Source organism: Salmo trutta, chromosome 27 (assembly GCF_901001165.1).
Source record: "Salmo trutta chromosome 27, fSalTru1.1, whole genome shotgun sequence".
Lineage (NCBI taxonomy): Eukaryota > Metazoa > Chordata > Actinopteri > Salmoniformes > Salmonidae > Salmo > Salmo trutta.
The window spans coordinates 1,079,831-1,104,107 of record NC_042983.1 but is presented as its reverse complement, the minus strand read 5'-3'; the positions used below and the strand labels follow the sequence as shown (position 1 = coordinate 1,104,107).

General features: G+C 44.3%; 1 protein-coding gene across 5 annotated transcripts in view; it reads left to right on the top strand.

The window, feature by feature from the left end:
• Window positions 1–23,181, top strand: part of LOC115164101 (tight junction protein ZO-2) — a 109,486-nt gene extending 86,305 nt beyond the window's left edge. For 3 of the 5 annotated variants that reach the window (XM_029716228.1, XM_029716227.1, XM_029716232.1), the window contains exons 6-23: window positions 1,176–1,279; window positions 1,554–1,707; window positions 7,285–7,381; window positions 7,685–7,833; window positions 8,081–8,144; window positions 8,737–8,887; window positions 9,119–9,227; window positions 11,675–11,894; window positions 12,905–13,089; window positions 13,957–14,052; window positions 14,153–14,232; window positions 15,251–15,461; window positions 15,956–16,056; window positions 19,774–19,998; window positions 20,742–20,852; window positions 21,506–21,880; window positions 22,012–22,097; window positions 22,332–23,181. In XM_029716228.1, the coding sequence (XP_029572088.1) occupies window positions 1,176–1,279; window positions 1,554–1,707; window positions 7,285–7,381; window positions 7,685–7,833; window positions 8,081–8,144; window positions 8,737–8,887; window positions 9,119–9,227; window positions 11,675–11,894; window positions 12,905–13,089; window positions 13,957–14,052; window positions 14,153–14,232; window positions 15,251–15,461; window positions 15,956–16,056; window positions 19,774–19,998; window positions 20,742–20,852; window positions 21,506–21,880; window positions 22,012–22,097; window positions 22,332–22,506 (2,693 nt within the window). In that variant the 3' untranslated portion in view covers window positions 22,507–23,181. Of the gene's footprint in view, window positions 1–1,175; window positions 1,280–1,553; window positions 1,708–7,284; window positions 7,382–7,684; window positions 7,834–8,080; window positions 8,145–8,736; window positions 8,888–9,118; window positions 9,228–11,674; window positions 11,895–12,904; window positions 13,090–13,956; window positions 14,053–14,152; window positions 14,233–15,250; window positions 15,462–15,955; window positions 16,057–19,773; window positions 19,999–20,741; window positions 20,853–21,505; window positions 21,885–22,011; window positions 22,098–22,331 lie in introns of all 5 variants that reach the window. The other 2 variants (XM_029716230.1, XM_029716229.1) reach the window with 2 other exon arrangements.
• Window positions 23,182–24,277: the final 1,096 nt, after the last annotated feature.

Below are 24,277 nucleotides of genomic sequence, written 5' to 3'. Positions count from 1 at the left end.
TAACCCTGGATTATAAACTGTCATGGTCAAAACATATTGATACAACAGTAGCTAAAATGGGGAAAAGACTGTCCATAATAAAGCACTGCTCTACCTTAACAGCACTATCAACAAGGCAGGTCCTACAGGCCCTAGTTTTGTCGCACCTGGACTACTGTTCAGTCGTGTGGTCAGGTGCCACAAAGAGGGACTGCCTGCAAATGGCTCAGAACAGGGCAGCACGGCTGGCCCTTGGATGCACACAGAGAGCTAATATTAATAATATGCATGTCAATCTCTCCTGGCTCAAAGTGGAGGAGAGATTGACTTCATCACTACTTGTATTTATGAGAGGTATTGACATGTTGAATGCACCGGGCTGTCTGTCTAAACTACGGGCACACAGCTCGGACACCCATGCATACCCCACAAGACATGCCACAAGAGGTCTCTTCACAGTCCCCAAGTCCAGAACAGACTATAGAAGGAACACAGTACTACATAGAGCCATGACTACATGGAACTCTATTCGGCATCAAGTAACTGATGCAAGCAGTTAAATTTGATTTTTTTAAAAACAGATAAAAATACATCTTATGGAACAGCAGGGACTGTGAAACAACACAAACATAGACACAGACATGCATACACACACGATAACATACACATTTACACACACGTACAAATGGATTTTGTGTTGTAGATATGTGGTAGTGGAGTAGGGGCCTGAGGGCACACACTTAGTGTTTTGTGAAATCTGTTGTGAATGTATTGTAATGTTTTTAAAATTGTTTAACTGCCTTAATTTTGCTGGACCCCAGGAAGAGTAGCCTGCTGCCTTGGCAGGAACTAATGGGTATCCATAATAAATACAATTACAAATCATGTCTGGTCCTTTACAATAAGTGGTAGCCCTTAAGAAGGGATGTTGTGCACAGGAAGGAGGGAGCTTATGAATGACCGAGTCCCAAATGGCACCCTATTGCCTACTGTGTATACTGTATAGTGCAATACATTTGACCAGGGCTCATTTGGGACACAGAAAATATTTACTGCTTTGATTTGGAAGGGTCAGTTTTTATTTGTGCTATAAGGTTGCAAGGTCAGAGGTGAACGTGGTTTTAAGGTCGGGCTGTGTATATTCGTTCTCTGGTTGCCACAGCTAAGTGTGTGTGTGTGTGTTTATGTGTGTCTAGAGTATGGTCTGCGTCTGGGCAGTCAGATATTCATCAAGGAGATGACCAGTACAGGACTGGCTGCCAAGGACGGAAACCTACAGGAGGGAGACATCATCCTCAAGGTAATATACCACACACACACACACACACACACAATTAATCTCTTGTTCTCTCCTTTACACACACATACACTCTCAATGTAAGTTAAATCGGTCGTTGTTGGCATGGCTACAAAGAAGAATGCTGCCAAAGAGGAACATTTTAAATCCTCTCTCCCACCAAACTGTCAAATCACTACTCATCTAACACTCATTTACACTAATCTCATTTCTCCTTCTCTCTCTCTCTCTCCTGTCCTCTCCTCTCCCATCTCGCTCCTCTCCTCCCTCGCTCCAGATCAATGGGACAGTAACAGAGAACCTGTCGCTGAACGATGCAGGGAAGCTCATAGAGAAGTCTAGAGGAAAACTCCAACTGGTCGTCCAGAGAGACCGCCGCCAGATCCTCATCCGTATCCCGCCCCTCGTAGACTCCGACTCCGAACCTGATGGTGAGTGGCTAACTGGGGAGGGGGAGGGATTACGGACACCTGTCCTGACCAATAGCAAAGCAGTATTCACAGAGTGTAGTGGGGTTTGAGTGGTTTAGATTGCCTGTAGAAGTCCCAGAGGGCTACAGTACGTGTTAGTTTTCTCTGCTCCCCTGCACTTACAGATCATTGATCACTGTACTGTATAGTGTTGCCAAGTCTAATTGGCAACACTATACAGTGATCATGAAAACCAGCACCATTCTTTGGCTCAAAACTGGGTCTTTCACAAGTATGAATAGGTCAAATCACTTCAGATGATGTAGTAGTGTACATTACATTTGCAGGTTTAAAAGGTCAAATAGAAACATATTACATCTGTTACTGATCAATTTAGGATTTAGGTGAAGATATCAAAGTTTGCTCAGGTTTGTTATCAATAGAAAACGATATTCAAAAGTATCCAATGGCATTATTTCAACATTCCTCCAGAGTAGACAGCCACCAACTCAGGCAACGGCCCTGTTGCAGTAAAAATATCTGGCATTCAACGGGTTAAAAATAAAAATGGGACACGAAATTGGAAAGTCTCACGTTTCTGCTTGCAGCTGCCATATCGCACACACACAGAGGTTATAGAGTCCATTCTTAGTTGACTTAATGTACTTAATGTACAGACAGGACATAGTGACCTAAAGTGGTTCATTACTAGCCTAAGTATGCTATTTAAGGGTAAACATTTTGGACGTTTACTCTCATACTAGGAAGTTAAACTGACCATGAATATAAAGTATTGACAACAAAAATAGATTTCCTCAATCGTAACCTACAAAAGAGAAATCCTTTTTTGTCTTCTCTCTTCCAGATAAAATGTCATTCTTTTAGATGAAGGACCACCCAAGAGAGTCACAACAGTAATGTTTGCATTGGTTGCCTTTAAACTGTAAAAATGAACTCTGCCAACCGCTACACTACTACAAGTTGTAAAGCTTTTACACTTTGCACTTCCTTTTTTGCTATTAAACTTTAACTTTTTAATATTTTCCTAAAACCAATAAAATATTTTAATCACTATCTATTTTGTACTGTGTGATTTATTAAGGACAGTAGGTTGAATAATGCCAATGGAACAAATATTACATTTTTTACTGTACATTTGGTACAAATATTTTACTGTAGTTTTAGTTGTACTTAAAAGTACATGTAGTACAAGCTTTGTACCACTTTAAGTGATTGTTTTATTCTATCTATAGCTTTGATACATATTTGAGCATATTCTGTCATTAGTAAAAACATACAACAACTTAGAGAGGGGGTAAAAACGTAGCTATATTTCAATTCCAAATAAGATTTGGAATTGCGTGAAAAACCGTGTTTAGAACAGTATAAGTGGGTACGATTACTGCATCATTATAACCATTGTAACAACATATTAATATTCTTCTTTCAGTATTAACAGGAGTTGAATACTAGGATTTTAGTGAATAATTGTCAGTATTTTAACACATAGTTAAAATAACACATACAACATTACCATTTCATACAAAGTAATATTTTCATTTTCAGGGCTATCATTAACATTACAGACATGGTCTCTTCCTGTCATTGTGACAGTATGTGTGACAAACTGATCTCAGGCCAGCCTATGAAAACAAACCTGATTTCCGTGCCTGTCTCCTGTCACAGCAAACCAGCTCTGATAGGCGGATTACCAGGAAGTAGTGGGTGGCTGAAGGCAGGGAATAGGAGGGCAGTTGAGGATTTGAATAGAGAACAGAGAAGAGCAGGATCACTGGCTGACCCACTTACTGCCTGCAACATTACTGCCTGCATCCTTACTGCCTGTCTCCTCATAAACCATTCGTTTTGGATGTGGTCTTTCAGTAAATTCCTTATTCCACTATTATCTAGATACCCCTCCACATAAACCAAACATCCTGACGCCACTACTTTCTCACCCCACCCCTCCATATAATCCAGTTGAGATTGTCGGGGGGGGGGGGGGGTGGGGGGGGTCCTGGAGGACCTGTGCCTCTGAGACCGTAATCTCAACCCTTACTCTAAAGTACCCTGTGTGCTTTCCCTCCGGAGTTTAAACCTTCCGACGGTGGATGTTATCGGCCTGTTATTTCTCTTTAGCTTGGTTTGTTTATATCTCTCTCCTCCCCTGCCAAAGTCCTAGCCGCCCAGCCTGTGCCCCTGCCAGTGCCTCTGCCAGTACTCTGATTAAAGAGGGGGGAGAGAGAGCAGGGAAAGCAGAGAGGGGAGGGGGGCGGTGCACACAGTACAAAAACAGACCACTCTGTTCAGTACATATTAACAAACAGACCCTCAATCTAACAAACATACCCTCCACTACACCACTGAGGGTATACGCAGGTACAGTGTACACCATATAACCACTTTTTTTGTGGGCATTGCGTATACTCACTTCTTAATCCCCATGCTGCGTATCAAAGTATTGTAGCGGAGGTATACGCTGTATCAATTAATATGGCTGATGGAACAAATCAGAATGTTTAGCTTAAAATGTTGATAAACTTTTATTTATCATGTTTTAAGCGCAGCAATGTGCACACGGTGGCAGGCCTACATGCAAATGTTTCAAAATTAAATTTGCGGGAAAATACTGTTCTAAAATGCGCACCGCACATGCAAGTGGTTTCATGGACAGAGATGGAAATATCCATTCGAAATATAGAAAGAGGGGAGATCTAAAGATGCAACAACTATCATGAGTTGCTAATATGACTAGGATGATGCCTTTGGCTACTAGACAATGAAGGAAAGTTGAACAGGAGGGCACATATGAGGAAGTCTTTATCAAGTAATTGCCTCCATGTTTCTTTGGTGGGATTTTGGCTATAGGCTACTTTGAAGCAAGGTAAGACATGCCTCATAATATGAAGTAAAACATCCAGGTTTCAAACAATTAAGAACAGGGAAAATGTAGCGACATTAATGATATTCCTAACCTCCTTCTGGTAGATGGAAAGGCTTTCCCTAACACCTTCTCAATTAAATGTTAACTAGCTACAAAGTAGCCTATGCCTTCCTGGCAGAAGGATTTCATGATTATTTGCATCAATCCAGTGGCCATTTGTTTTGCAAACTCCATCTCATGTGTGCTACAGAAACTCCACTAACCAAACAACATTTTAGTAATTTTAGCAGAAGCTCTTATCCAGAGCGACTTACAGTAGTGAATGCATACATTTCATACATTATTATAAGTATTATATTTTTTTTTCTCCGTACTGGTCCCCTGTGGGAATCGAACCCACAACCCTGGCGTTGCAAACACCATGCTCTAACAACTGAGCCACACGGGACTCAGTGTTAGATGCCTGCACATTTGAATTAAAGGGGAACTACAAACAAAAAAATCGTCATTTTTAACATTTTTCCCAGACCTCACAAGTGGTCTCCTGATGTGGCTTAAAAATTGTTGTGGAATTAGAACATCCAATTTTTTGTATTTGTTTTGGGGGGGGGGGGGGGTCTGATACTGTACGTGTGAATTTCTAACTCAGTTGATAGTCTCATATCTATTTCAATAATAGGCCTACTATTAAACATTTGAACAGTACTGCTTGGGTTGGCCTGACTGAAAGACCAATATGGGATTTATCATTTTAGGACATTCAGTGTGTCACTGTTTTTACATTTTTCACACAAGACGTTTGGGAAATTTTGGGCAAAATTTGAGTATACCCACTTCTCCAGGCACCACTACATCACTGCTCACACACATACACACCGGCTAAACCAACCAACCAATCAACTAGCTTTGTTCATCTTTCATTTTTACCTGTTTATGGCTTTCATGATTCGATGTTTCAATCCACCCGTCAATAAGTCCGCCTGTTACTGTATGTGTGGCTCTCCTGCTGGAAATATACCATCTGCTGTTATGAGAGGCATGTCTGTCTGTCCAGCCATCTGTCTATTCAGCCGTCTGTCAGTCTGTCTATCTACCTCGGTGTCTGTATGTCTGCCTATCTGTCTCTGTGTCTGTCTGTCTCTCTGTCTGAAGTTCTTTACAGGAGCTGAGGAGTGTTGATGCAACAGGATCATGCTCTTTCAGATGCAGCACCACCACTCACAGTAACGACTTCCCTCGCCACTCCCTCCCTCTATCTCTCTCTTTCTTTCTCCTTTGCTATTGCTCCTTCACTCCCTCGCTCTTATGGTCTTTTTCCCTCCATATTTCCATCAATCTCCCTCTCTCCCATCTTCCTCCTCCCATCCCCCTCCCCTCTCTCTCTCCCTGATGAGGACCATGGAGTCATCACTTTTTCCCCTCCACTGCCCTTCACTACACCATGGTGTGTTACAGTAACAGTCTGTCTCAATGACTAACTGTAATTTAATTAATAGAGATTTAATGGACTGTCCCAAGGAAACATCACCATGGTCGGCCCCACTAACAAATTCACTTAAATCACTTTTTAATTGGACAATTAAATGTGAAAAAATGTATTTGGTAATGGAGTGAGACTGAATATACTGCTACGCCCGAGCCAGTGCTAAAGCCATAGAGCTATGGGGGAATAGTTTAGGGCCCAGAGTTTTATTGACCTGAAAACACTCTGGGCAATAGTTTTCTGGGCTATGGGCCTGGGATTTTTCATGGTTAGGTTACAGGGCACTAGATATGATGTGTCTATCTATCGACCTATGGCATATTTTAAACAGGGCAGTTTCACAGTCTCTCTGTCGCTTTCTTTCGCTCTAACACCTGGGTCCTCTCAAAGCCTGTTAAAAGCTCCTCTTTTCCACATGCTTCTCTGTACTCTCCCTCCTCCCCCTTCTCTCCTCCTACTCTTTAGAACACTGCTCTGAGTCCCACATCTAGAACCGAGACAGTTTTAGAAGATCAAAACCATGACAGACCAATGAAAGGCTTCTCATTGGCAGAGACATCAGAGGGAATGAACAGGAACAGAGTGACAGAACGAAGTGACTGAGGCCTGTTAGATCTCTGTACTGTACAGTGCAGTCTGTAAATGTCAGTAGTGTACTAAGGCCTAGTGTGGCATCTGGTGCTCACTATCTTTTAATTTCACTGTTATGAAACCATACAGATAATCTACTACATATCTATCTAGTCATAGAATACATAGCAACACGGATCTGGAAACTTAACCTCTTCAGTTGTTATGAGTCACAGATATCATATTTGCATACTAAATACTATATGTACTGTATGTCAGTATGCCTTTGTGAGGACTTTGGCAAATCTTCAGAATTTCCAACAGTCACTCTGGTTTAGAATGACAGTATACTGTATACTCTGGTTTAAAATGACATTAATATACTCTACAGCATTTACTGTGGTTTAGATGGACCGTACAGTATAGTACAGAACTTTGTATATACTGTGAAGTCACTCAGAGCGTGTTGTAGAGAGGCAGAGAATGCTTCATTAACTCTACCTATATCTGACTCCTACACAGCTAGGGGACTGGTGATTCTTCTTGGGGCAACCAATCAGGTTTCCACTGGTGTACAAGTTCTCCTGGTGAAGGGAACACAGTCCATACGATTTCCATGTCTCTATAATCTCCTATGTTTCCCTCTCTGTCTCTCTCTCAGATATCTCAGAGATGGAGTCCTACTCCCCACAGGAGGACCGTAGATCTCGCCAGTCGGACCTATCTTCCCACTCCTCCAACGAGAGAGAGAACCCCAGGTGGGTGGGGGGGTGGGGGGGAGAGAACCTGTCTGTTGATGAATATATGGATGGATTAGAGATGTGAGAGGAGGAGAAGACAGATACAGTATAGGTCAGTCAGATATATTATTAAAGTTGTTGTTACTGTACTGTGTTATATAACCAATACATTGTTCCAGTATTGTTCCAGTGTCCAACCTGTCCTGGGAGGGAGGGTGGGTGGATGTATGTGAGAGGAGAGCTTCAGAATAGGTCAGTGAGGTACTGTTACAGTTCTTGTTACAGTGTCCAACCTATCCAGTTTGTGTCCCTCCCACCCAGACCTCTAACTAGCCTGGAAGACTCTCCCAGGGTAGCCAAGATGTCTGCCATGGCCTCGCCCTTTAGGGTGCCCCCCCTACAGGACCCAAACGACCCGGGCCCTGCCGTACTGTCCTCAGAGGGGCTGCCACGCCTCGACGAGCAACCAGGTACCCACAATGCATCTTTTACCCACAATGCATCTAGAAAAGTGTCCTCAAATCCTACCTAAGCCCTGTTTAAATTAAATCTTATAACATTCGTAACTAGGTGTTAGTCTACAGCTTTTCAGTCTGGCATTATCTAGCCTGTCATTGATTGAGTATGTAATCAACCAGTTCGGGTGGTCATTGATGAGAACTCACCCATCAGTATTTGTTTAGATGTGTTCATGTATGTGTGTTTGTTGTTTACCAGCGTCAGCAAAGATTACTCCTAAGATTCTGCTACGCCCCAGCCCAGAGGATGAAGAGCTCTATGGGTGAGTAGATCGCTGTCCAGAGTTATAGTGCCCTATAAGAAACACTGACCAGGCTAGCACATGGAAAGAGGGAGTCAGAGGTGGACTCTCCTTTCTTTTCCATCTCCTTTCCTCATTCATATTCATGATGCATCCATGGCTCCATCTCTCTGCTGTGTGTGCGTTTATGTGTGTGTGTGTGTCCGTAGGGAGGGAGGGTTATTTTTACGTTTTCCTAGCGCTGGGCTGGGTGTGCTGACAGGCACTATTTGTCTGTAGTCTGAGGGAAGGAAGGAGTGTCTCAACCCTCCTCTCTCTACTGCAGGTGAAACCTAGAATACACAACTAGCTGCAGACTAACTGCCTCGTAGTCTGACCTTGATCAGGACTTCTGTTACCTACAACTAGCTACATGTAGTCTGAGTTTAAAGGGACAGAACTTAAATTGATAATGACTTAGGTTTTTTGCATGTTTTTTGGTTTTTACAAAAGGATTGTTCCTAAGCCAGTGTTTCAATTGGGGTAAAGAAAGTTCCACGACCTTTGTTTCCAAAGAATCTCACCAATTGAGTTGATCCTAATGTGACCACTTGTAATGTTGCCATCCATTCAGTGCTAACACGGTGATGGTGAGTTTCCAGAAGGGGGACAGTGTGGGTCTGAGGCTGGCGGGCGGTAACGATGTGGGCATCTTCATCGCTGGCATCCAGGAGGGCAGTCCTGCCGAGGAGGAGGGGCTACGCACAGGAGACCAAATCATGAAGGTAACCATCTTTGGCACCGTGAACGGCATTGGAACATCTGAATTCAATACAAAACCTGTACACCAAAGGCAAATACTGTACATCTGTAAAGTCAACACCAACTTTCTGAAAGCGAATATCTGTTGTGTTGATGTGTTGATAACTGGAGACTCATATTTTGAATTGTAGTCAATAAACAACCCTTCATTTCCCCCTTTGTGTGTGTGTGTGCGTGCGTGTGTGTGTGTGCAGGTCAATAGCGTTGACTTCCGAGGCATCGTGAGAGAAGAGGCTGTTCTGTTCCTGTTGGAGATTCCTAAAGGAGAGGATGTCACCATACTGGCCCAGAGTAAACCTGATGGTGAGGCTTCTACAAGGTTCTAGAGAGAGTCTCACAGAGTTCTAGAGAGTTCTCTAGTCTTCGTGTTTGACAGGGTTCCCAGAGTTTCCTGGTTCTATAGTACTTCAGAGGGCTCTAGACATAGGTTCCATATACACTTCTATGGTTCTTGACTTCTATCGTTTTCCAGAGAGTTCCAAAGCGCTAATCTTACACTGCCCCTCACTATTCCATAGTTATCCACATAATCTGATTTCATTTCAGGGGAATATGGTAGCGTTCACCAAATTATGAAATGTTTCCTGACAAGACAATACTATAATAATAATAATATATCCCATTTAGCAGACACTTTTATCCAAGGTGACTTAGTCATGCGTGCACACATTTTGCATACGGATGGTCCTGGGAATTGAACCCACTACCCTGGCATTACAATCGCCATGCTCCCTAACCGAGCTACTAAACTTTGGCTGAGTTACAAATGAACAACGTGGAACAGCTTGATGGAAAAAGAAAAGGGAGAGTGGGTCAGTCCTTTTTCTTAGTCAGTCTAGTTGAATAGGTGCTATACGCAGCAGGATATGAAAGTATTAAAGTGAAGAGTGGAATAGCCCCATGCGCAGAGTAGTGCACACTGTCCTCTCCATGCTCCTCTCTACTCATTACACAAACACTGAGGGTCAGACCCCAGGGCTACACGCACGCATGCATGCACAATCACACAAATGCAGACAAGTACACACACACATATACAATAACTTTGTGTCAGTGTGATACAGAGACGCCAGCTTGTTGCCCATCGGCACTGAAACCAGTTACAGCCAGTCATGCATGCACACACACACAGGTTACGTAATGAGAACATAGCCTTATAAACCCATTGCCCCTGAAATGTGACATGTAACATGTACAGTACAAACCGAGTCTCTGTATAACTGTGTTAGGGTTTATGTATGTACTATGTAAGTTAATCTTTAAATGAATGAATCTTTAAAAACTGTGTTAGTGTGAACTATGTGTATACTACTAGCCTATAAACCTTATGTTTGTGTGGGTGCTTAGTTGTGTCTTAACTATGATGGCACCCTATTTCATTTCGTAGTGCACTACTTTTGGGATGCATCCTGTGTGTGTGAGAGGTACCAGGGGCCTCATCTGCAGACAGACTAACAGACAGAAAGACAGGCAGGCAGGCAAGTAGGGAGCAGTGAATTGTGGAGGTGCGGTCTATTAGCCAGCCAGGCTGTGTAAAGCTAGCAGCTGGGTTGTCGGGGAGCGCTGTGGGAAAGCTATTGAACTTGGAACCCCACCAAATCTTGTACTTTCAACTCTGCGTACGCACGCACACACACAGGCGTATACACACACACGTGCGCACACACACACACACACACACACACACACACACACACAGACAGCCAGCCTAGGAGAGGACATGCATGACTGACCTCTACTGTCACCATCTCTCTCTTCCTTTCTCATCCCTCCTCTTTCTTTATCTCACCCCTTTGTCATCTCTTCCTCCCTTTCTCTCTCTCTTCCTCACTCTCCCTCTCCTCTTCCCTCTCCCATTCTCCTATCTCTCTCTTTCTCTCTGTCGCTCTTTCTCTCCTCGTCTCTCTTTCTCTCCATGTCTCTCTCTCTCTCCTCTTCGCTCTTTCTCTCCTCGTCGCGCTCTCTCTCCTCTCCCCTCTTTCTCTCTCTCTCTCCTCCTCGTAATCCCTATCTCCTTGGTGTGAGATTGTGCCTCGGGGGTAGTGGTGTTTGCCTGGCTACCTAAACTTCTTGCTCCGGCCAAACACTACACCACGCCCACGAACATTAGTTTCTTCTCCGCAATGAATCTGGATCGGAGTACCTCCCTGACGATTTCTAGAACGCAAACTCATTCTAACCGTTCTGATTGGTCCCAGAAACCGATGGGTTGAACATATGTGGGTAAAGCTGCATTTTGAAAAATCATCATTGGCTTTGATACTCTGATTGGTTAGAGATAATCCAATCGCTGATTACTTTGTTTTGTACAACACCCTACATTTTCACAAACGACTTCAACGATGGCAGTCTCAGACTGAAGTATGTAGTGAACTTAGAGCAGCAGAAGAATTCAGTTTGTCGTCAGGCAATAGTGGAGTGCAAGTGTGATCCATAGAGAATGGGACTGAATGGGCGCACATGGAAAGGAAAGGGGGACATGGAACATGGGTAGTAAGGAACCACTTGTAGCAACCAAATGTTCCTGTTGACGTTCATTAACCCTTGTTGTTGAGAGCTACAGGGTTTTCAGGAAGGTAGTGCTCGGCTTGACCAAAACTCTGCATGCCATTTAGCTCTTCAGAACTAGGGGTTGGTGACTACTGATGTACAGTGAATGCTATTGTAAATTTGGATTTGTAGTATGAGCTCTCTCGCTTTCTCTCCTCCCCGCCCTCTCTCCTCTCTCCTTTTCTCCTCCCTCTCTCCAGTCTACAATGACATCCTGGTGTCTGGTCGTGGGGACTCGTTCTTTATCAGGACTCATTTTGAGTATGAGCGGGAGGCTCCCCAGAGCCTGGCCTTCTCCAGAGGGGAGATCTTCAAAGTGGTGGACACTCTCTACGATGGCAAGCTGGGCAACTGGCTGGCCATCCGCACCGGCAAGGACAAACAGCTGCTGGAGAAAGGCATCATCCCCAATAAGAGCAGGTAATCATCCCTAAAGCGTCATCCCTAAGAATGGCAGGTAATCATCCCATAAACATCATCCCTAATAAGAGCCAGTAATCATCCCTAAGGCATCATCCCTAATAAGAGCAGGTAATCATCCTTAAGCCATCATCCCTAGGTAGAGCAGGTAATCATCCCTAAGGCATCATCCCTAACTTGAGCAGGTGAGATAGAGACAGCGAGGAGCTAGCTACTGTAGCACAGTTAGCTAGGGTCCAAGACATCATCCCTAACTAGAGCAGATGATATGGAATGGGAGGGTGTAACCTTAGCCGTAACAGTTAGCTCAGGTCCAAGACATCGTCCTTAGAGCATGGACTGGGAGGAAACTAAGTTAAAATTTCTCAAGTCAGGATTGGGCCCTAGTATAGTAACTTTTAGAGGACCGATACGATTCCCTGGCCATCAGTTGACTGTCGGGAGTGTTCAGCCACATCAGTCAAATCAGAGCCATCTCTCTCCCACATTGGGATGAAATACTCCTAGATCACACACTAGAGTAGAGTTCCCCAACTGGCGGGCCGCAGCTCAATCTAGGTGATGATCCCTTCACTAGAGTCTCCCCCTGATCCCTACACACACACACACACACACACCACTCATCTAACCTGCCACTACACCAACATCTCCTCCTCCTCTGTTTTAATGTCCTCTCCTCCCCCTTTTTCTCCTTCCATGTGCTCTCCCTTCGCTTAGAATAGATTCTCAGACCTTGGCTGTGGGAAGTTATTTGAACTGAAACAACTTGAAAGAGTGTTTATTTTCTGTCTTTTATCGTAAACACACTTGTCTTGGTTCATCTTTCTCCCTCTCCCACACCCACTTACCTTCTTATCACCCCAACACATTGCCCTCACTCTATGCTGACTTCACCATCGCTTTTTCAAAACATATCACCCCTCTTCCCTCCTTCTCACCATTCTAACCTCTCCTCATAATCCCCATCTCTTATTGCTCATTTTCTCCCTTCCTCCCCCTCTCTCTCCCAGGGCTGATCAGATGGCGAGCGTACAGAACTCCCATAAGGCTGCTGGCACGGACCGCGCCGACTTCTGGCGTCTGAGAGGTCAAAGGGCAGCCAAGAGGAAGGAGCTGAGGAAGAGCAGAGAGGATGTCGGCGCTACGCCCATCGCCACACGCTTCCCTGCGTACGAGAGAGTCGTGCTCAGAGAGGGTGGGTCTGGTCAACACACGGAAACCACACAGGAAATTACACACATGGAGAGGTAGGCTGTATCACATCCGGCCGTGATTGGGAGTCCCATAGTGCGCCGCACAATTGGCCCAGCATCGTCCGGGTTTGGCCGGGGTAGGCCGTCATTGTAAATAATAATTTGTTCTTAAACTGACTTGCCTTGTTAAATAAAGGTTAAATAAAAAATATATATCATTTAAAAAGGGAGGAAAGGGAGGGGGGGAGTGTTTCAGAGGAATACAGATTTGAGTGGAGATTTGACGTGATACAGATGCCGGCCATAATTGGGGAACACACAGGAAACGGCGGGGGGGGATAGAGTTGAGGAGAAATACATAATTGACGAAGGGAGGGGTGGGGTGACAGCATTTTAGGAAGGAATGAGGGGTGAAAGAGGGGCAGGCCAGCATTAGGTAACACAGAAAACAAAACACACACAGGAGTAACACAGAAAAGGGAGAAATTGAGAGGGGAGAGGGAGAAGAGTGTGTGTGGGTCGTCACGCTGAACACAGGAAACACACACCACAGGGAGAGGGGGAGAGATGGCAAAAGGGATGAGGGGGAGAGGAGAATGTTCCTTAGAGAACATCAACGTTCGCTATCCTGCTACAAAGAGTTGATGTCAGGAAACACGCGCATCACTCAAACGTGACATTTGATGGTAAACAGAAAATGTCTCTATTGATTTAACTATTAGCCACTGTCAGCCCCCGCCACACACACATTTATATATGGCCCCTAATGTTGTCCATGATAAACCCAGTAATGATAGTCATGTTGTTTTAGGTTGTACTACTGCAAAGGAGTGACTGTCTAAAGCATCATCTCCTCTCTTGTCCTGTAGCTGGTTTCAGACGTCCTGTGGTTCTGTTTGGTCCTATAGCTGATGCAGCCAATGACAAGCTAGCCAACGAGCTGCCTGACCTGTTTGTCATCGCCAGTGAGTCTCTCACGTTGTCTGTCTCTGTCTGTCTCTGTCTCTGTCTGTCTTGAGTCACACTAGTCATTTGTTGAATAACACGGTCTCTGTCCATTGTCAGAAACGGAGCCTAAAGATGCCGGGTCGGAGAAATCCTCAGGAGTGGTGAGACTTAACACCATCCGCCAGATCATCGAGCAGGTAAGAGCTTCTCTCTCCCTTTCTCTATCAATCAATCAATCAATCTATCTGGAACACTAATTTATGATGAACACCCGCGAATAACATGTTTTTGCGCAACATCACCAAATTCCCCCTTAAATAATGCTGACGCATTTCAATCGCACAGAACTTGATTACATTGCAGGACATGTTGAATAGAAAGCTAAATGCGGTTTTAATCATGACACAGAAAGAAGCTGTTTCCGATGACTAAATGCAAACTTGCAGATTGAGATACCAAGACTGGCAGCGCAATCTATCCCTAGCAATGTTGGTACTGTAGCCTCCTTTCATCTACCTACTTTTGTGACTGTGTTTAGGCAAGTGGCAGAAAGATTCCATTTGGGCTGTCATTTTTAACGGTTTTCGATCCGTGTCTTATCAAAGCAGGGCCGGCTCAAAGGGGATCCAGAGGATTGGCCACATAAATTTACATTTTTCCCACCGAACCAAATCCCGATTTTAGCAACCGATGTTTAACGATGCATTTCTCCGCAACGCTTTATGATAGAAATGAACAGTAATATACACAAGAAAAGACACAACTTTGATGCACATCTTTGATTTGTCACTATGACATTTCGAGCATGAGCTACGACATGCAGAAGTCAGTGTTAAATCTTTTTCTACTTTGTTCTCAACCGGATTTACAAGTAATATCATACAATGCTGACTCTGTTGCAATCAATGCTATTAAATTGAGCCATTCACTTGAAAACTGCACAAAAGTTTAAAGCATAATTTTTTGTAGCTGATTGCCCAGGTGTTCTGAATAAGATGCCATATAATAGCTGATAGTTCATGTTACATATATATTGGAAATATTGTCAAATGTTTATCCCATCAAGGTGTGCCACGGTTCAAAAAAGGTTGTGAACCACTGATCTAGCTATCTTTCTCTCTTTCACCCTCTATCTCTCTCTCTCTCTCGCTTTGTCCCCCTCTATCTGTCTCTCTCTCTCCATTCAATCACTCTCCCCCATCATGTCCCCTGTAGGACAAGCATGCCCTGCTGGATGTGACTCCCAAGGCGGTGGACACTCTGAACTACACCCAGTGGTACCCCGTCGTCATCTTTTTCAACCCAGACAGTAAACCAGGGGTTAAGGCCATGAGGCAGAGGGTGATACCTGGGTCCAACCGCAGCGCTAGGAAACTATATGAACAGGCTGTCAAACTGAGGAAGACCTGCTCTCACCTATTCACTGGTTAGTCACACACATGGATCCGCTTCACACACACAGTTACACAGAGATACGCGAACAGATACACATGCATACACACACCATTTACTTTTAGCTACCACCCTCAGGAGTGTCCATACTCCAGTAAATACTGTAGTTGGCCAGTGAGTTGACCTCTCTCCCTCTGTCTCTCTGTATGTGTATATGACTATCTGACACACACACAATCCTGTAGTTGGCCAGTGATTCATGTTAAGTCCATTTCTGTAGATGACTATCGAGTCTCTAACGTCAATAAACAAATAGTTAAACAGCCAAATATAGAACACAAGATCTTCCTGCATGAGGGATAATCTGTTACACCCCCTCCCTCTCTCCCCCTCTCTACTCGTTCTCTTCTCATCCGTCTTGCAATTATCTCTCACCCTTCTCTTTCTTTTCTCTTCCATTCTTTCGCTTCTTTCCTCCTCTCTCCCTCCCTCCCTCTCCTCCTTGCTCCGGCGCGCTCCTCCCTACAGCTACTATTGATGTGAACTCGGCCAACGATGCGTGGTATGGCAGTGTGAAGGACTCTATCAGGGAGCAGCAGACTCAGGCTGTATGGGTGTCTGAGGGGAAGGTAAACACACTCACCATACAGTGCTCATACACTGGATACTGTACTGTACTATAATGTACTATACTAGGGATGTGCCAAATTGATTTTTTTTTTGTTGCAACATTTAAACTGCTATTTTCTTATCGGCTTTCCGTTAAAACATTAAGAATATTTGAAACAATTCCACATGAAATCCTATTGCATGGTATGACTGCTAAGGGGAGATGAATTCCTACCAAAGTCATACAGTAGGCTTAGTTATCTGGAATCTGCTTTGTGGCTTCCCGAGTGGGCAGGTGAAATTTTGTCCCAAAGTCAACCGTTAATTCACGTTGACTCTAGTGTTCCTTCCATTTGTTATGTGCATTAGTGACTCGCACCAAAAAGAAACCTAGCCAAGTGATCACAGTTCTTCTCTTAAATGAACAACCTCATGCTAATCACATTAGCCTACGTTAGCTCAACCGTCCCGCAGGGGACCCACCGATCCTGTAAAGGTTAAATTCTCTTTTACCTCCATTGTGTCTCTCACTCAATTTCGACCACTCCCTATAGACACAAGCGTGCTGCACACCCAAACTCCCATTAGGCCTACTGTAGACAAGCTACATTCCTTGTCAAATCATGATAGCTTTATCATGAATTCAAATGTACTGCTTGATTAAAAGTAAGCTGCACTTTTGAAATAATGGATTTGTCTTGTCTATTTTCAGAGTTTTTTTTTTCACAAACTGCTATAGTGTGGCATTTAGAATAGGTTACAACCCACTCTAAACCTAGGCAGGTTCCTGACTGAAATATACAACAAAACATTTTTGATGAAGCCAAATAGAATATTCATTAAGGGCCTACTTTGTTTCATGTTCAGCCTGCCTACCAAGTTTAAGCACACAAATTAAACACAGGGCAAAATGCGGGTATCTACTGGTTAAAAAGGTTAATGCTGTTAACTCTAGGCTATGTCTCAACTCCCATTATAAAGGGGATATCAAATCAAATGTATTTACATGATGTATTTACTTTTTACATGAGCAGATCTCACAAAGTGCTTTACAGAAACCCAGCCTAAAACCACAAACAGCAAGCAATGCAGGTGTAACACCCTGTTGAAATGGGAGTGAACGTAAACAGTGATATGAGAAAGACGCACCTGTTTCAGTAGCACTAGTGAGGCTGCAATTGTCTTGCAGTTGTTCATTTAGCTAATTACTTCACAAATTCAAGGCCTTAACAATGGCTGCATATCAACTGAAATAATGAATGGAATCAATGCTTTTTTTTTTCAACTCATAATGACGGTAAGGTGCGGGGGGCTTTATATATCCATGGCAAATCATTTGAAATATGCATATCCCCTCTTATTAACGTTCCATCATTGTTGCATTAGGTAAGCCTATTTGTTCAAATGTTTCCCTTTATGATGATGGTCGGGATCTGTTAGTGGCAGTTTTGTGATAACTGCACTGTCATTTAAAATATTGTGAACAAAAACAATCACATTTTATTTTCAGTTAGGGATTTTTTCTTAAGTTCACAACACTATAATATACTCTACTCTACACATGCTACCCACTGGGCACACACTGGTTGAAACAACAGTGTTTCCAGTTCCTTTCAATTAAATGATGTTGAACCAACGTGGAATAGACGTTGAATTGACGTCTGTGCCCAGTGGCTATAGTCTGCTACACTCCTATCCTCTTCTATCCTTATTGTACTATTCCACCCTGTATTATGTACATGTTTCAATCATGTTCTGTAGAATTGTCTTACTGTCTACTTCAAATCTACAGTTGAAGTCAGAAGTTTACATACACGTAGGTTGGAGTCATTAAAACTTGTTTTTCAACCACTCCACAAATGTCTTGTTGACAAACTATAGTTTTGGCAAGTCGGTTCGGACATCTACTTTGTGCATGAGTCATTTTTCCAACAATTGTTTACAGACAGATTATTTCTCTTATTCACTGTATCACAATTCTAGTGGGTCAGAAGTTTACATACACTAAGTTGACTGTGCCTTTAAACAGCTTGGAAAATTCCAGAAAATGATGTCATCGCTTTAGAAGTTTCTGATAGGCTAATTGACCTCATTTGAGTCAATTGGAGGTGTACCTGTGGATGTATTTCAAGGCCTACCTTCAAACTCAATGCCTCTTTGCTTGACATCATGGGAAAATCTAAAGAAATCAGCCAAGATCTCGGAAAAATATTGTAGACCTCCACAAGTCTGGTTCATCCTTGGGAGCAATTTCCAAATGCCTGAAGGTACCATGTTCATCTGTACAAACAATAGTACGCAAGTATAAACACAATGGGACCACGCAGCCATCATACCGCTCAGGAAGGAGACGCGTTCTGTCTCCAAGAGATGAATGTACTTTGGTGCGAAAAGTGCAAATCAATCCCAGAACAACAGCAAAGGACCTTTTGAAGAGGCTGGAGGAAACAGATACAAAGGTATCTATAGCCACAGTAAAACGAGTCCTATATCGACATAATCTGAAAGGCCGCTCAGCAAGGAAGAAGCCACTGCTTCAAAACCGCCATAAAAAAGCCAGACTACGGTTTGCAACTGCACATGGGGACAAAGATCGTACTTTTTGGAGAAATGTCCTCTGGTCTGATGAAACAAAAATAGAACTGTTTGGTCATAATGACCATTGTTATGTTTTGAGGAAAAAGTGGGAGGCTTGCAAGCCAAAGGACACCATCCCAACCGTGAATCACGGGGGTGACAGCATCATGTTGTGGGGGTGCTTTTCTGCAGGAGGGACTGGTGCACTTCACAAAATAGGTGGCATCGTGAGGAAGCAAAATTATGTGGATATATTGAAGCAACATCTCAAGGCATCAGTCAGGAAGTTAAAGCTTGGTCACAAATGGGTCTTCCATATGGACATTGACCCCAAGCATACTTCCAAAGCTGTGTCAAAATGGCTTAAGGACAACAGTCAAGGTATTGGAGTGGCCATCACAAAGCCCTGACCTCAATCCCATAGAAAATGTGTGGGCAGAACTGAAAAGGCGTGTGTGAGCAAAGAGGCCTACAAACCTGACTCAGTGACACCAGCTCTGTCAGGAGGAATGGGCCAAAATTCATCCAACTTATTGTGGGAAGCTTGTGGAAGGCTCCCCGAAATGTTTGACTCAAGTTAAACAATTTAAAGGCAACGCTACCAAATACTAATTGAGTTTATGTAAACTTCTGACCCACTGGGAATGTGATGAAAGAAATAAAAGCTGAAATAAATAATTCTCCCTCCTATTATTCTGACATTTCACATTCTTAAAATAAAGTGGTGATCCTAACTGGCCTAAGACAGGGAATTTTTACTAGGATTAAATATCAGGAATTGTGAAAAACTGAGTTGAAATGTATTTGGCTAAGGTGTATGTAAACTTCTGACTTCAACTGTATAGCATATTCACTGTTCTTTCCTATCAAGCTATTTCTGTAAACTTCTGTGTACTAGTCCATCTTAGCTATTTCCCTTGGTACTACTATACTTAGTCTAGTTTCTTCATACTGTACTTCGGCCTTTTCTATCACTTTTAAGATGGTGAAAAGTTTTTTGCTCTATTTCCTGAGTTCTGTGTTGTGAGCATGCTCACTGTGTGTGAATCCTTCTACTACTCGTGCTCTACAGCTCGGTTCTTCTTTCTTTTCTTTCTTTGTTTTTGTTTTTGTTTCTGCTTCCTCTCTGTACACCAAGATCCATCATGTGTCTCTTTTAGCTGGACTGGATGGAGATGGACCTTGATCTCCATGACGACCGCATGTCATACCTGTCAGCCATGTCAGCCGACTACCTGAGCATGGACAGCCGATTGGCCAGCGACTACGATGACACGGCGGATGAGGGTGTGGCTTACACGGATAACGAGCTGGACAACGAGCCGGCTGACCAACTGCACGTGTCCGCTATCAGCCGCTCCTCTGAGCCCGTGCTGGCAGAGGAGGTTAGAGATACACAGCGATACGCACACACACACACACACACACACACGCATAGTTAACAACACACACATGCAGCCCATAAGCAGCCCATGTATTGTGATGTCCTAACCTCACAACCTTGGTGCTATGCAGAGCTGTAAGAATCTATTCTGCCCTCTACAGTTCAAACACATCATTACACCTATGATATCCCCAGTCCAATCTAGGCCTACATGACCAACATCAATACCATCTGGTTAGCATTTGTTTGGGTTGTTTCAGGAATACCCAATGTGTCAGATGCACTTTAGCAAAACATTTTTCGAAATAGAGGCCATTCAGCACTATGATAATAGCCCTCCCAAAGGCCTGTGGCCAGTTTCTCTCTAGTACAGTAGTTAAAAACAGACTGGAAACACACTAGGGAACTATATGATTTTTTTTATTGCTGTGCAAGGAACTTAAAATCTGTGGGTGTGTGTCCCAGGGTAGCAGTGTATAACAGTGTTACATAGGCTACTAACTGCATGTACAGTATAACTTCCTCTTCGCCCCTTAGTAACCAGATGCCTTGACAATTGCTTCTATGCACCTGGTTTATGCAGATGTTACCTCTTGGCCCTTTGAATGCAAAGAGACACAACCCCTCTATAATTAAAACATGACCCTTCAATAATCAGCATGGTTGACCCTTGACCCAGCCTGTGAACCTGCATGGTACTTCCTGTTGACCCTGTCCTATGTGTATATGTGTTTTTGGGGTCAGATCCTGCGCAGGTGTAGTCCAGAGATCCGTGGTCGTGTCAGGAGGGTGGGCAGCAGGGAGGTGCTCAGCAGCGCCAGCCCACCCCCCGCGTTTGTACCTGACCCCCCCAAGGTGAGAGACAGACACACACACATATACAAATTCCTCTTATATTCACTTTTACCATCTTTCGTACCTAAAGTCAACCGGTAGTTCAAATTTTTAGGCAACTGTGTGGTTTTCAAACATCCACTTACATTTGAATGTTTGAAACCCCCCACCACCCCTTAGCTCTTTTAACTAAATCAGAACTAGCAAACTCCCCTTCTCTCTGAAGAATGGTCTGATCTGGAGAAACCACACCCACCACGGCTCGGATTCCTCCAACGGCAGACCACTCTGGTACCTAATTAGCAAAAAGTAACTCCCAAAATTCCTTGTGGTGAAACCTGTGTTCGTGAAACCTCATAGTCATTAATAGTATTGTGAACCTTTGTCTGTTGAACCGATATTCTAGAGTAAATCAATAGTGAGGTAATGAGGGCGGAAGCCTAAAGTTAATGATTATTGTTTCAAGCGTTTTTCTAGTCACAAATCTACTATTCACGTATAGAAATGTTTGGTTTGCGGATCTGCGACTGACCCTGTTTGGTCCCCATAGAAATAGAATGATTTCATTGACTGAATCGAATCAAAATGATTTGATTCATTCTAATTCTATGCTGGTCCACCTACCCCCCCCCCCCCCCCCCCCCCCACCACCACCACCCTCCCTCCCCCTCAAGGTAAAGCTGCTCATCAGGGATGAGGTAGTCCCTCCCATAGGGTCATATGAGCCCCCCCCCAGCCGAGGCTACAACTCCCACTCCTCCAGCCCTGCCAGCGACCCCCCTCCTCTCCCTCGCACCCTTAACTCATTTGGCAAGGCCAAGCCACTGGCACCTCCCCCCATCGCCGTCAAACCTTCCTATAATACCCAGGACACCACCCGCAGCACGGCCCCAAACACAGCGGCCTTTAGGGGCCCAGAGGAGCCAGGGGAGAGCCCTGAGGACCCCAGCCTCAAGTCGTTCCTGGGGAAGATCAAGGCCTTTGAGAAGATGGACCACTTTGCACGCGCTCAGAGGATGCTGGAGCTGCAGGAGGCCCAGAACGCCAGGGTGGGTGGGTGGATGTGTGTGTGTGCATGCGCCTCTGAATGTGTATGTGTGTGTGAGTGAGAGAGAAAGAGTGTGTGTCTGCTAATCTGTGTTGTCATCAAAGCATCATACTAATGTCTGTCTCTGGCCAGTTGGAGATAGCTCAGAAGCACCCAGACATCTATGCTGTCCCCGTGAAGACCCAGAAACTGGATCACAGCCGGCCTCAGCCTATAGGGTAGGAACTCAACATGGGAGGGTTTTTACCCATTCGTACCGTGAGTGTGTTGTGTTACGTCTGTCCGCATTCCGTTGTACTCTATATTCATCTGCGTGTGGGGATTTTCACTGACTATATTGTGTGTGTGTATTGTACATGTATGTGTGTGTGTGTGTGTGTGTGTGTGTGTGTGTGTGTGTGTGTGTGTGTGTGTGTGTGTGTGTGTGTGTGTGCGCCTGTGTGTGTGTTCAGTTCCAGCTCGCGTCCTGAGCCCCAGACCCCTCCCTCCAAGCTGCCATACTCTGAGAGTTGTGGGTTCTACCCCAGTGAAGAGGAAGAAGAAGAGTACCGACGCCAGCTGGCAGACCACACCAAGAGAGGCTACTACCAGACCAACATCCAGAAATACCAGGACACAGAACTGTAGACTATGCTACCAACAACCAGAAAATACCAGGACACTGAATGAAGTGTAGCACTACTACGTGCCCACCTACCACCCTACCACACTAAACTGTAGTGCCCCTTCTCTCCTGGACTCCCGACTACCCCTTAGCACCCTAAAGTAACAAGACACAGGGCTAGTTGACAGAGACACCCACACACTGCTGAGCCCTGCTCTGATTGACTCAGTTCAGCGCACACAAACACACACTCTCAATTCCACCGGGACTCTGCCCCCCTCCCCTGACCCTGCACCAATACGCTGCTGACTTGGAAGCTGGCCAGTTTTAAGTTTTTCTTAAAACCGCTTTTTTGCTTCAGAAAGTGGATAGTTACCTCACTGTCTTTGTTATTATTCTTGTTTAATTTATATTTGCTTGTTTGGTTGAGTTCTTTTGTTACACTGATCTGTGTTATTGTTATGATCCATTTAATCAGGAACCACATGTTATTTCTTGCCTATGCAACTCCTTCCGTTTGCTGCCTGCAGAGCAACTGAAACCTATTGCCACGAGTCCCTCTCTGCACTCCACAAGAACCTTAAACCTTACGAGTGCTCCAAGCTGTATCTTCTTCTCGTTACTCCTTTCCTTTTGTACTATATCCAATATTATAACCAGCTGTCTCCAAACTATTTTAAAAGGTCACATATATATTATTATATATACAATGTCTGGTGTTTATACTCCTCCATCTTTGCATTCCTTCCTATATGATCGTGTGTGTGTGTGTGTGTGTGTGTGTGTGTGTGTGTGTGTGTGTGTGTGTGTGTGTGTGTGTGTGTGTGTGTGTGTGTGTGTGTGTGTGTGTATACATACTATATATATATGAGAGAGATCGAGAGAGCAAACGAAAGAGACAATATATTGTATATACAATACACTGGAATGTAAGATTTTTTTAAGTGCCTTTTACTTTATGAATAACATAATGAGGTTTGGGGACATCTGTCCATGCATGGCGCCCCTGTCCCTGTCCCCTGGACCACGCCACTCTGCTGCTCTCAAGCTTTTAGGGAAAACAGGGAACAAGAGACACCAAAACCTTAATACTGTCCCCACTGTACCGTCCCTCCCTCCATCCGTCCCTTTGTCCCTTCCTCCACAACGACACTATCCGTGACCAGTCCTATCCCCCAGAGACATGTCCAACATGGGAACAGCATTTAATCAAAACCACCTCCTGAGTGGCGCAGCGGTCTAAGGCACTGCATCGCAGTGCTAGAGGCGTCACTACAGACCCGGGTTCGATTCCAGGCTGTGTCGCAGCCGGCTGCGACTGGGAAACCCATGAGGCGATACACAATTGGCCCAGTGTCGTCCGGGTTAGGGGAGGGTTTGGCCGGGATGGCCTTGTCCCATCGTGCTCTAGCGACTCCTGGTGGCGAGGTGGGCGCATGCATGCTGACTTCAGTCGCCAGTTGTACGGTGTTTCCTCCGACACATTGGTGCGGCTGGCTTCCGGGTTAAGCGAGGAGTGTGTCAAGAAGCAGTGGGGCTCGGAGGTCGCATGGCTCTCGACCTTCTCGACCTCCGTACAGGAGTTGCAGCAATGGGACAAGACTGTAACTACTAATTGGATATCACGAAATTGGGGGGGAATGCTTTCCGAGTTTCCTGGGTAAGATAAAATGTATGAGAATAAATTCACTGTGTGGAACAAAAATAAACTGATCAGTAATATAACTCAAACATGATCTTTCAAAAGAGGAAGGTCATTTTTGTCTTACCCGCGGAAACCTGGATAACGGTTTT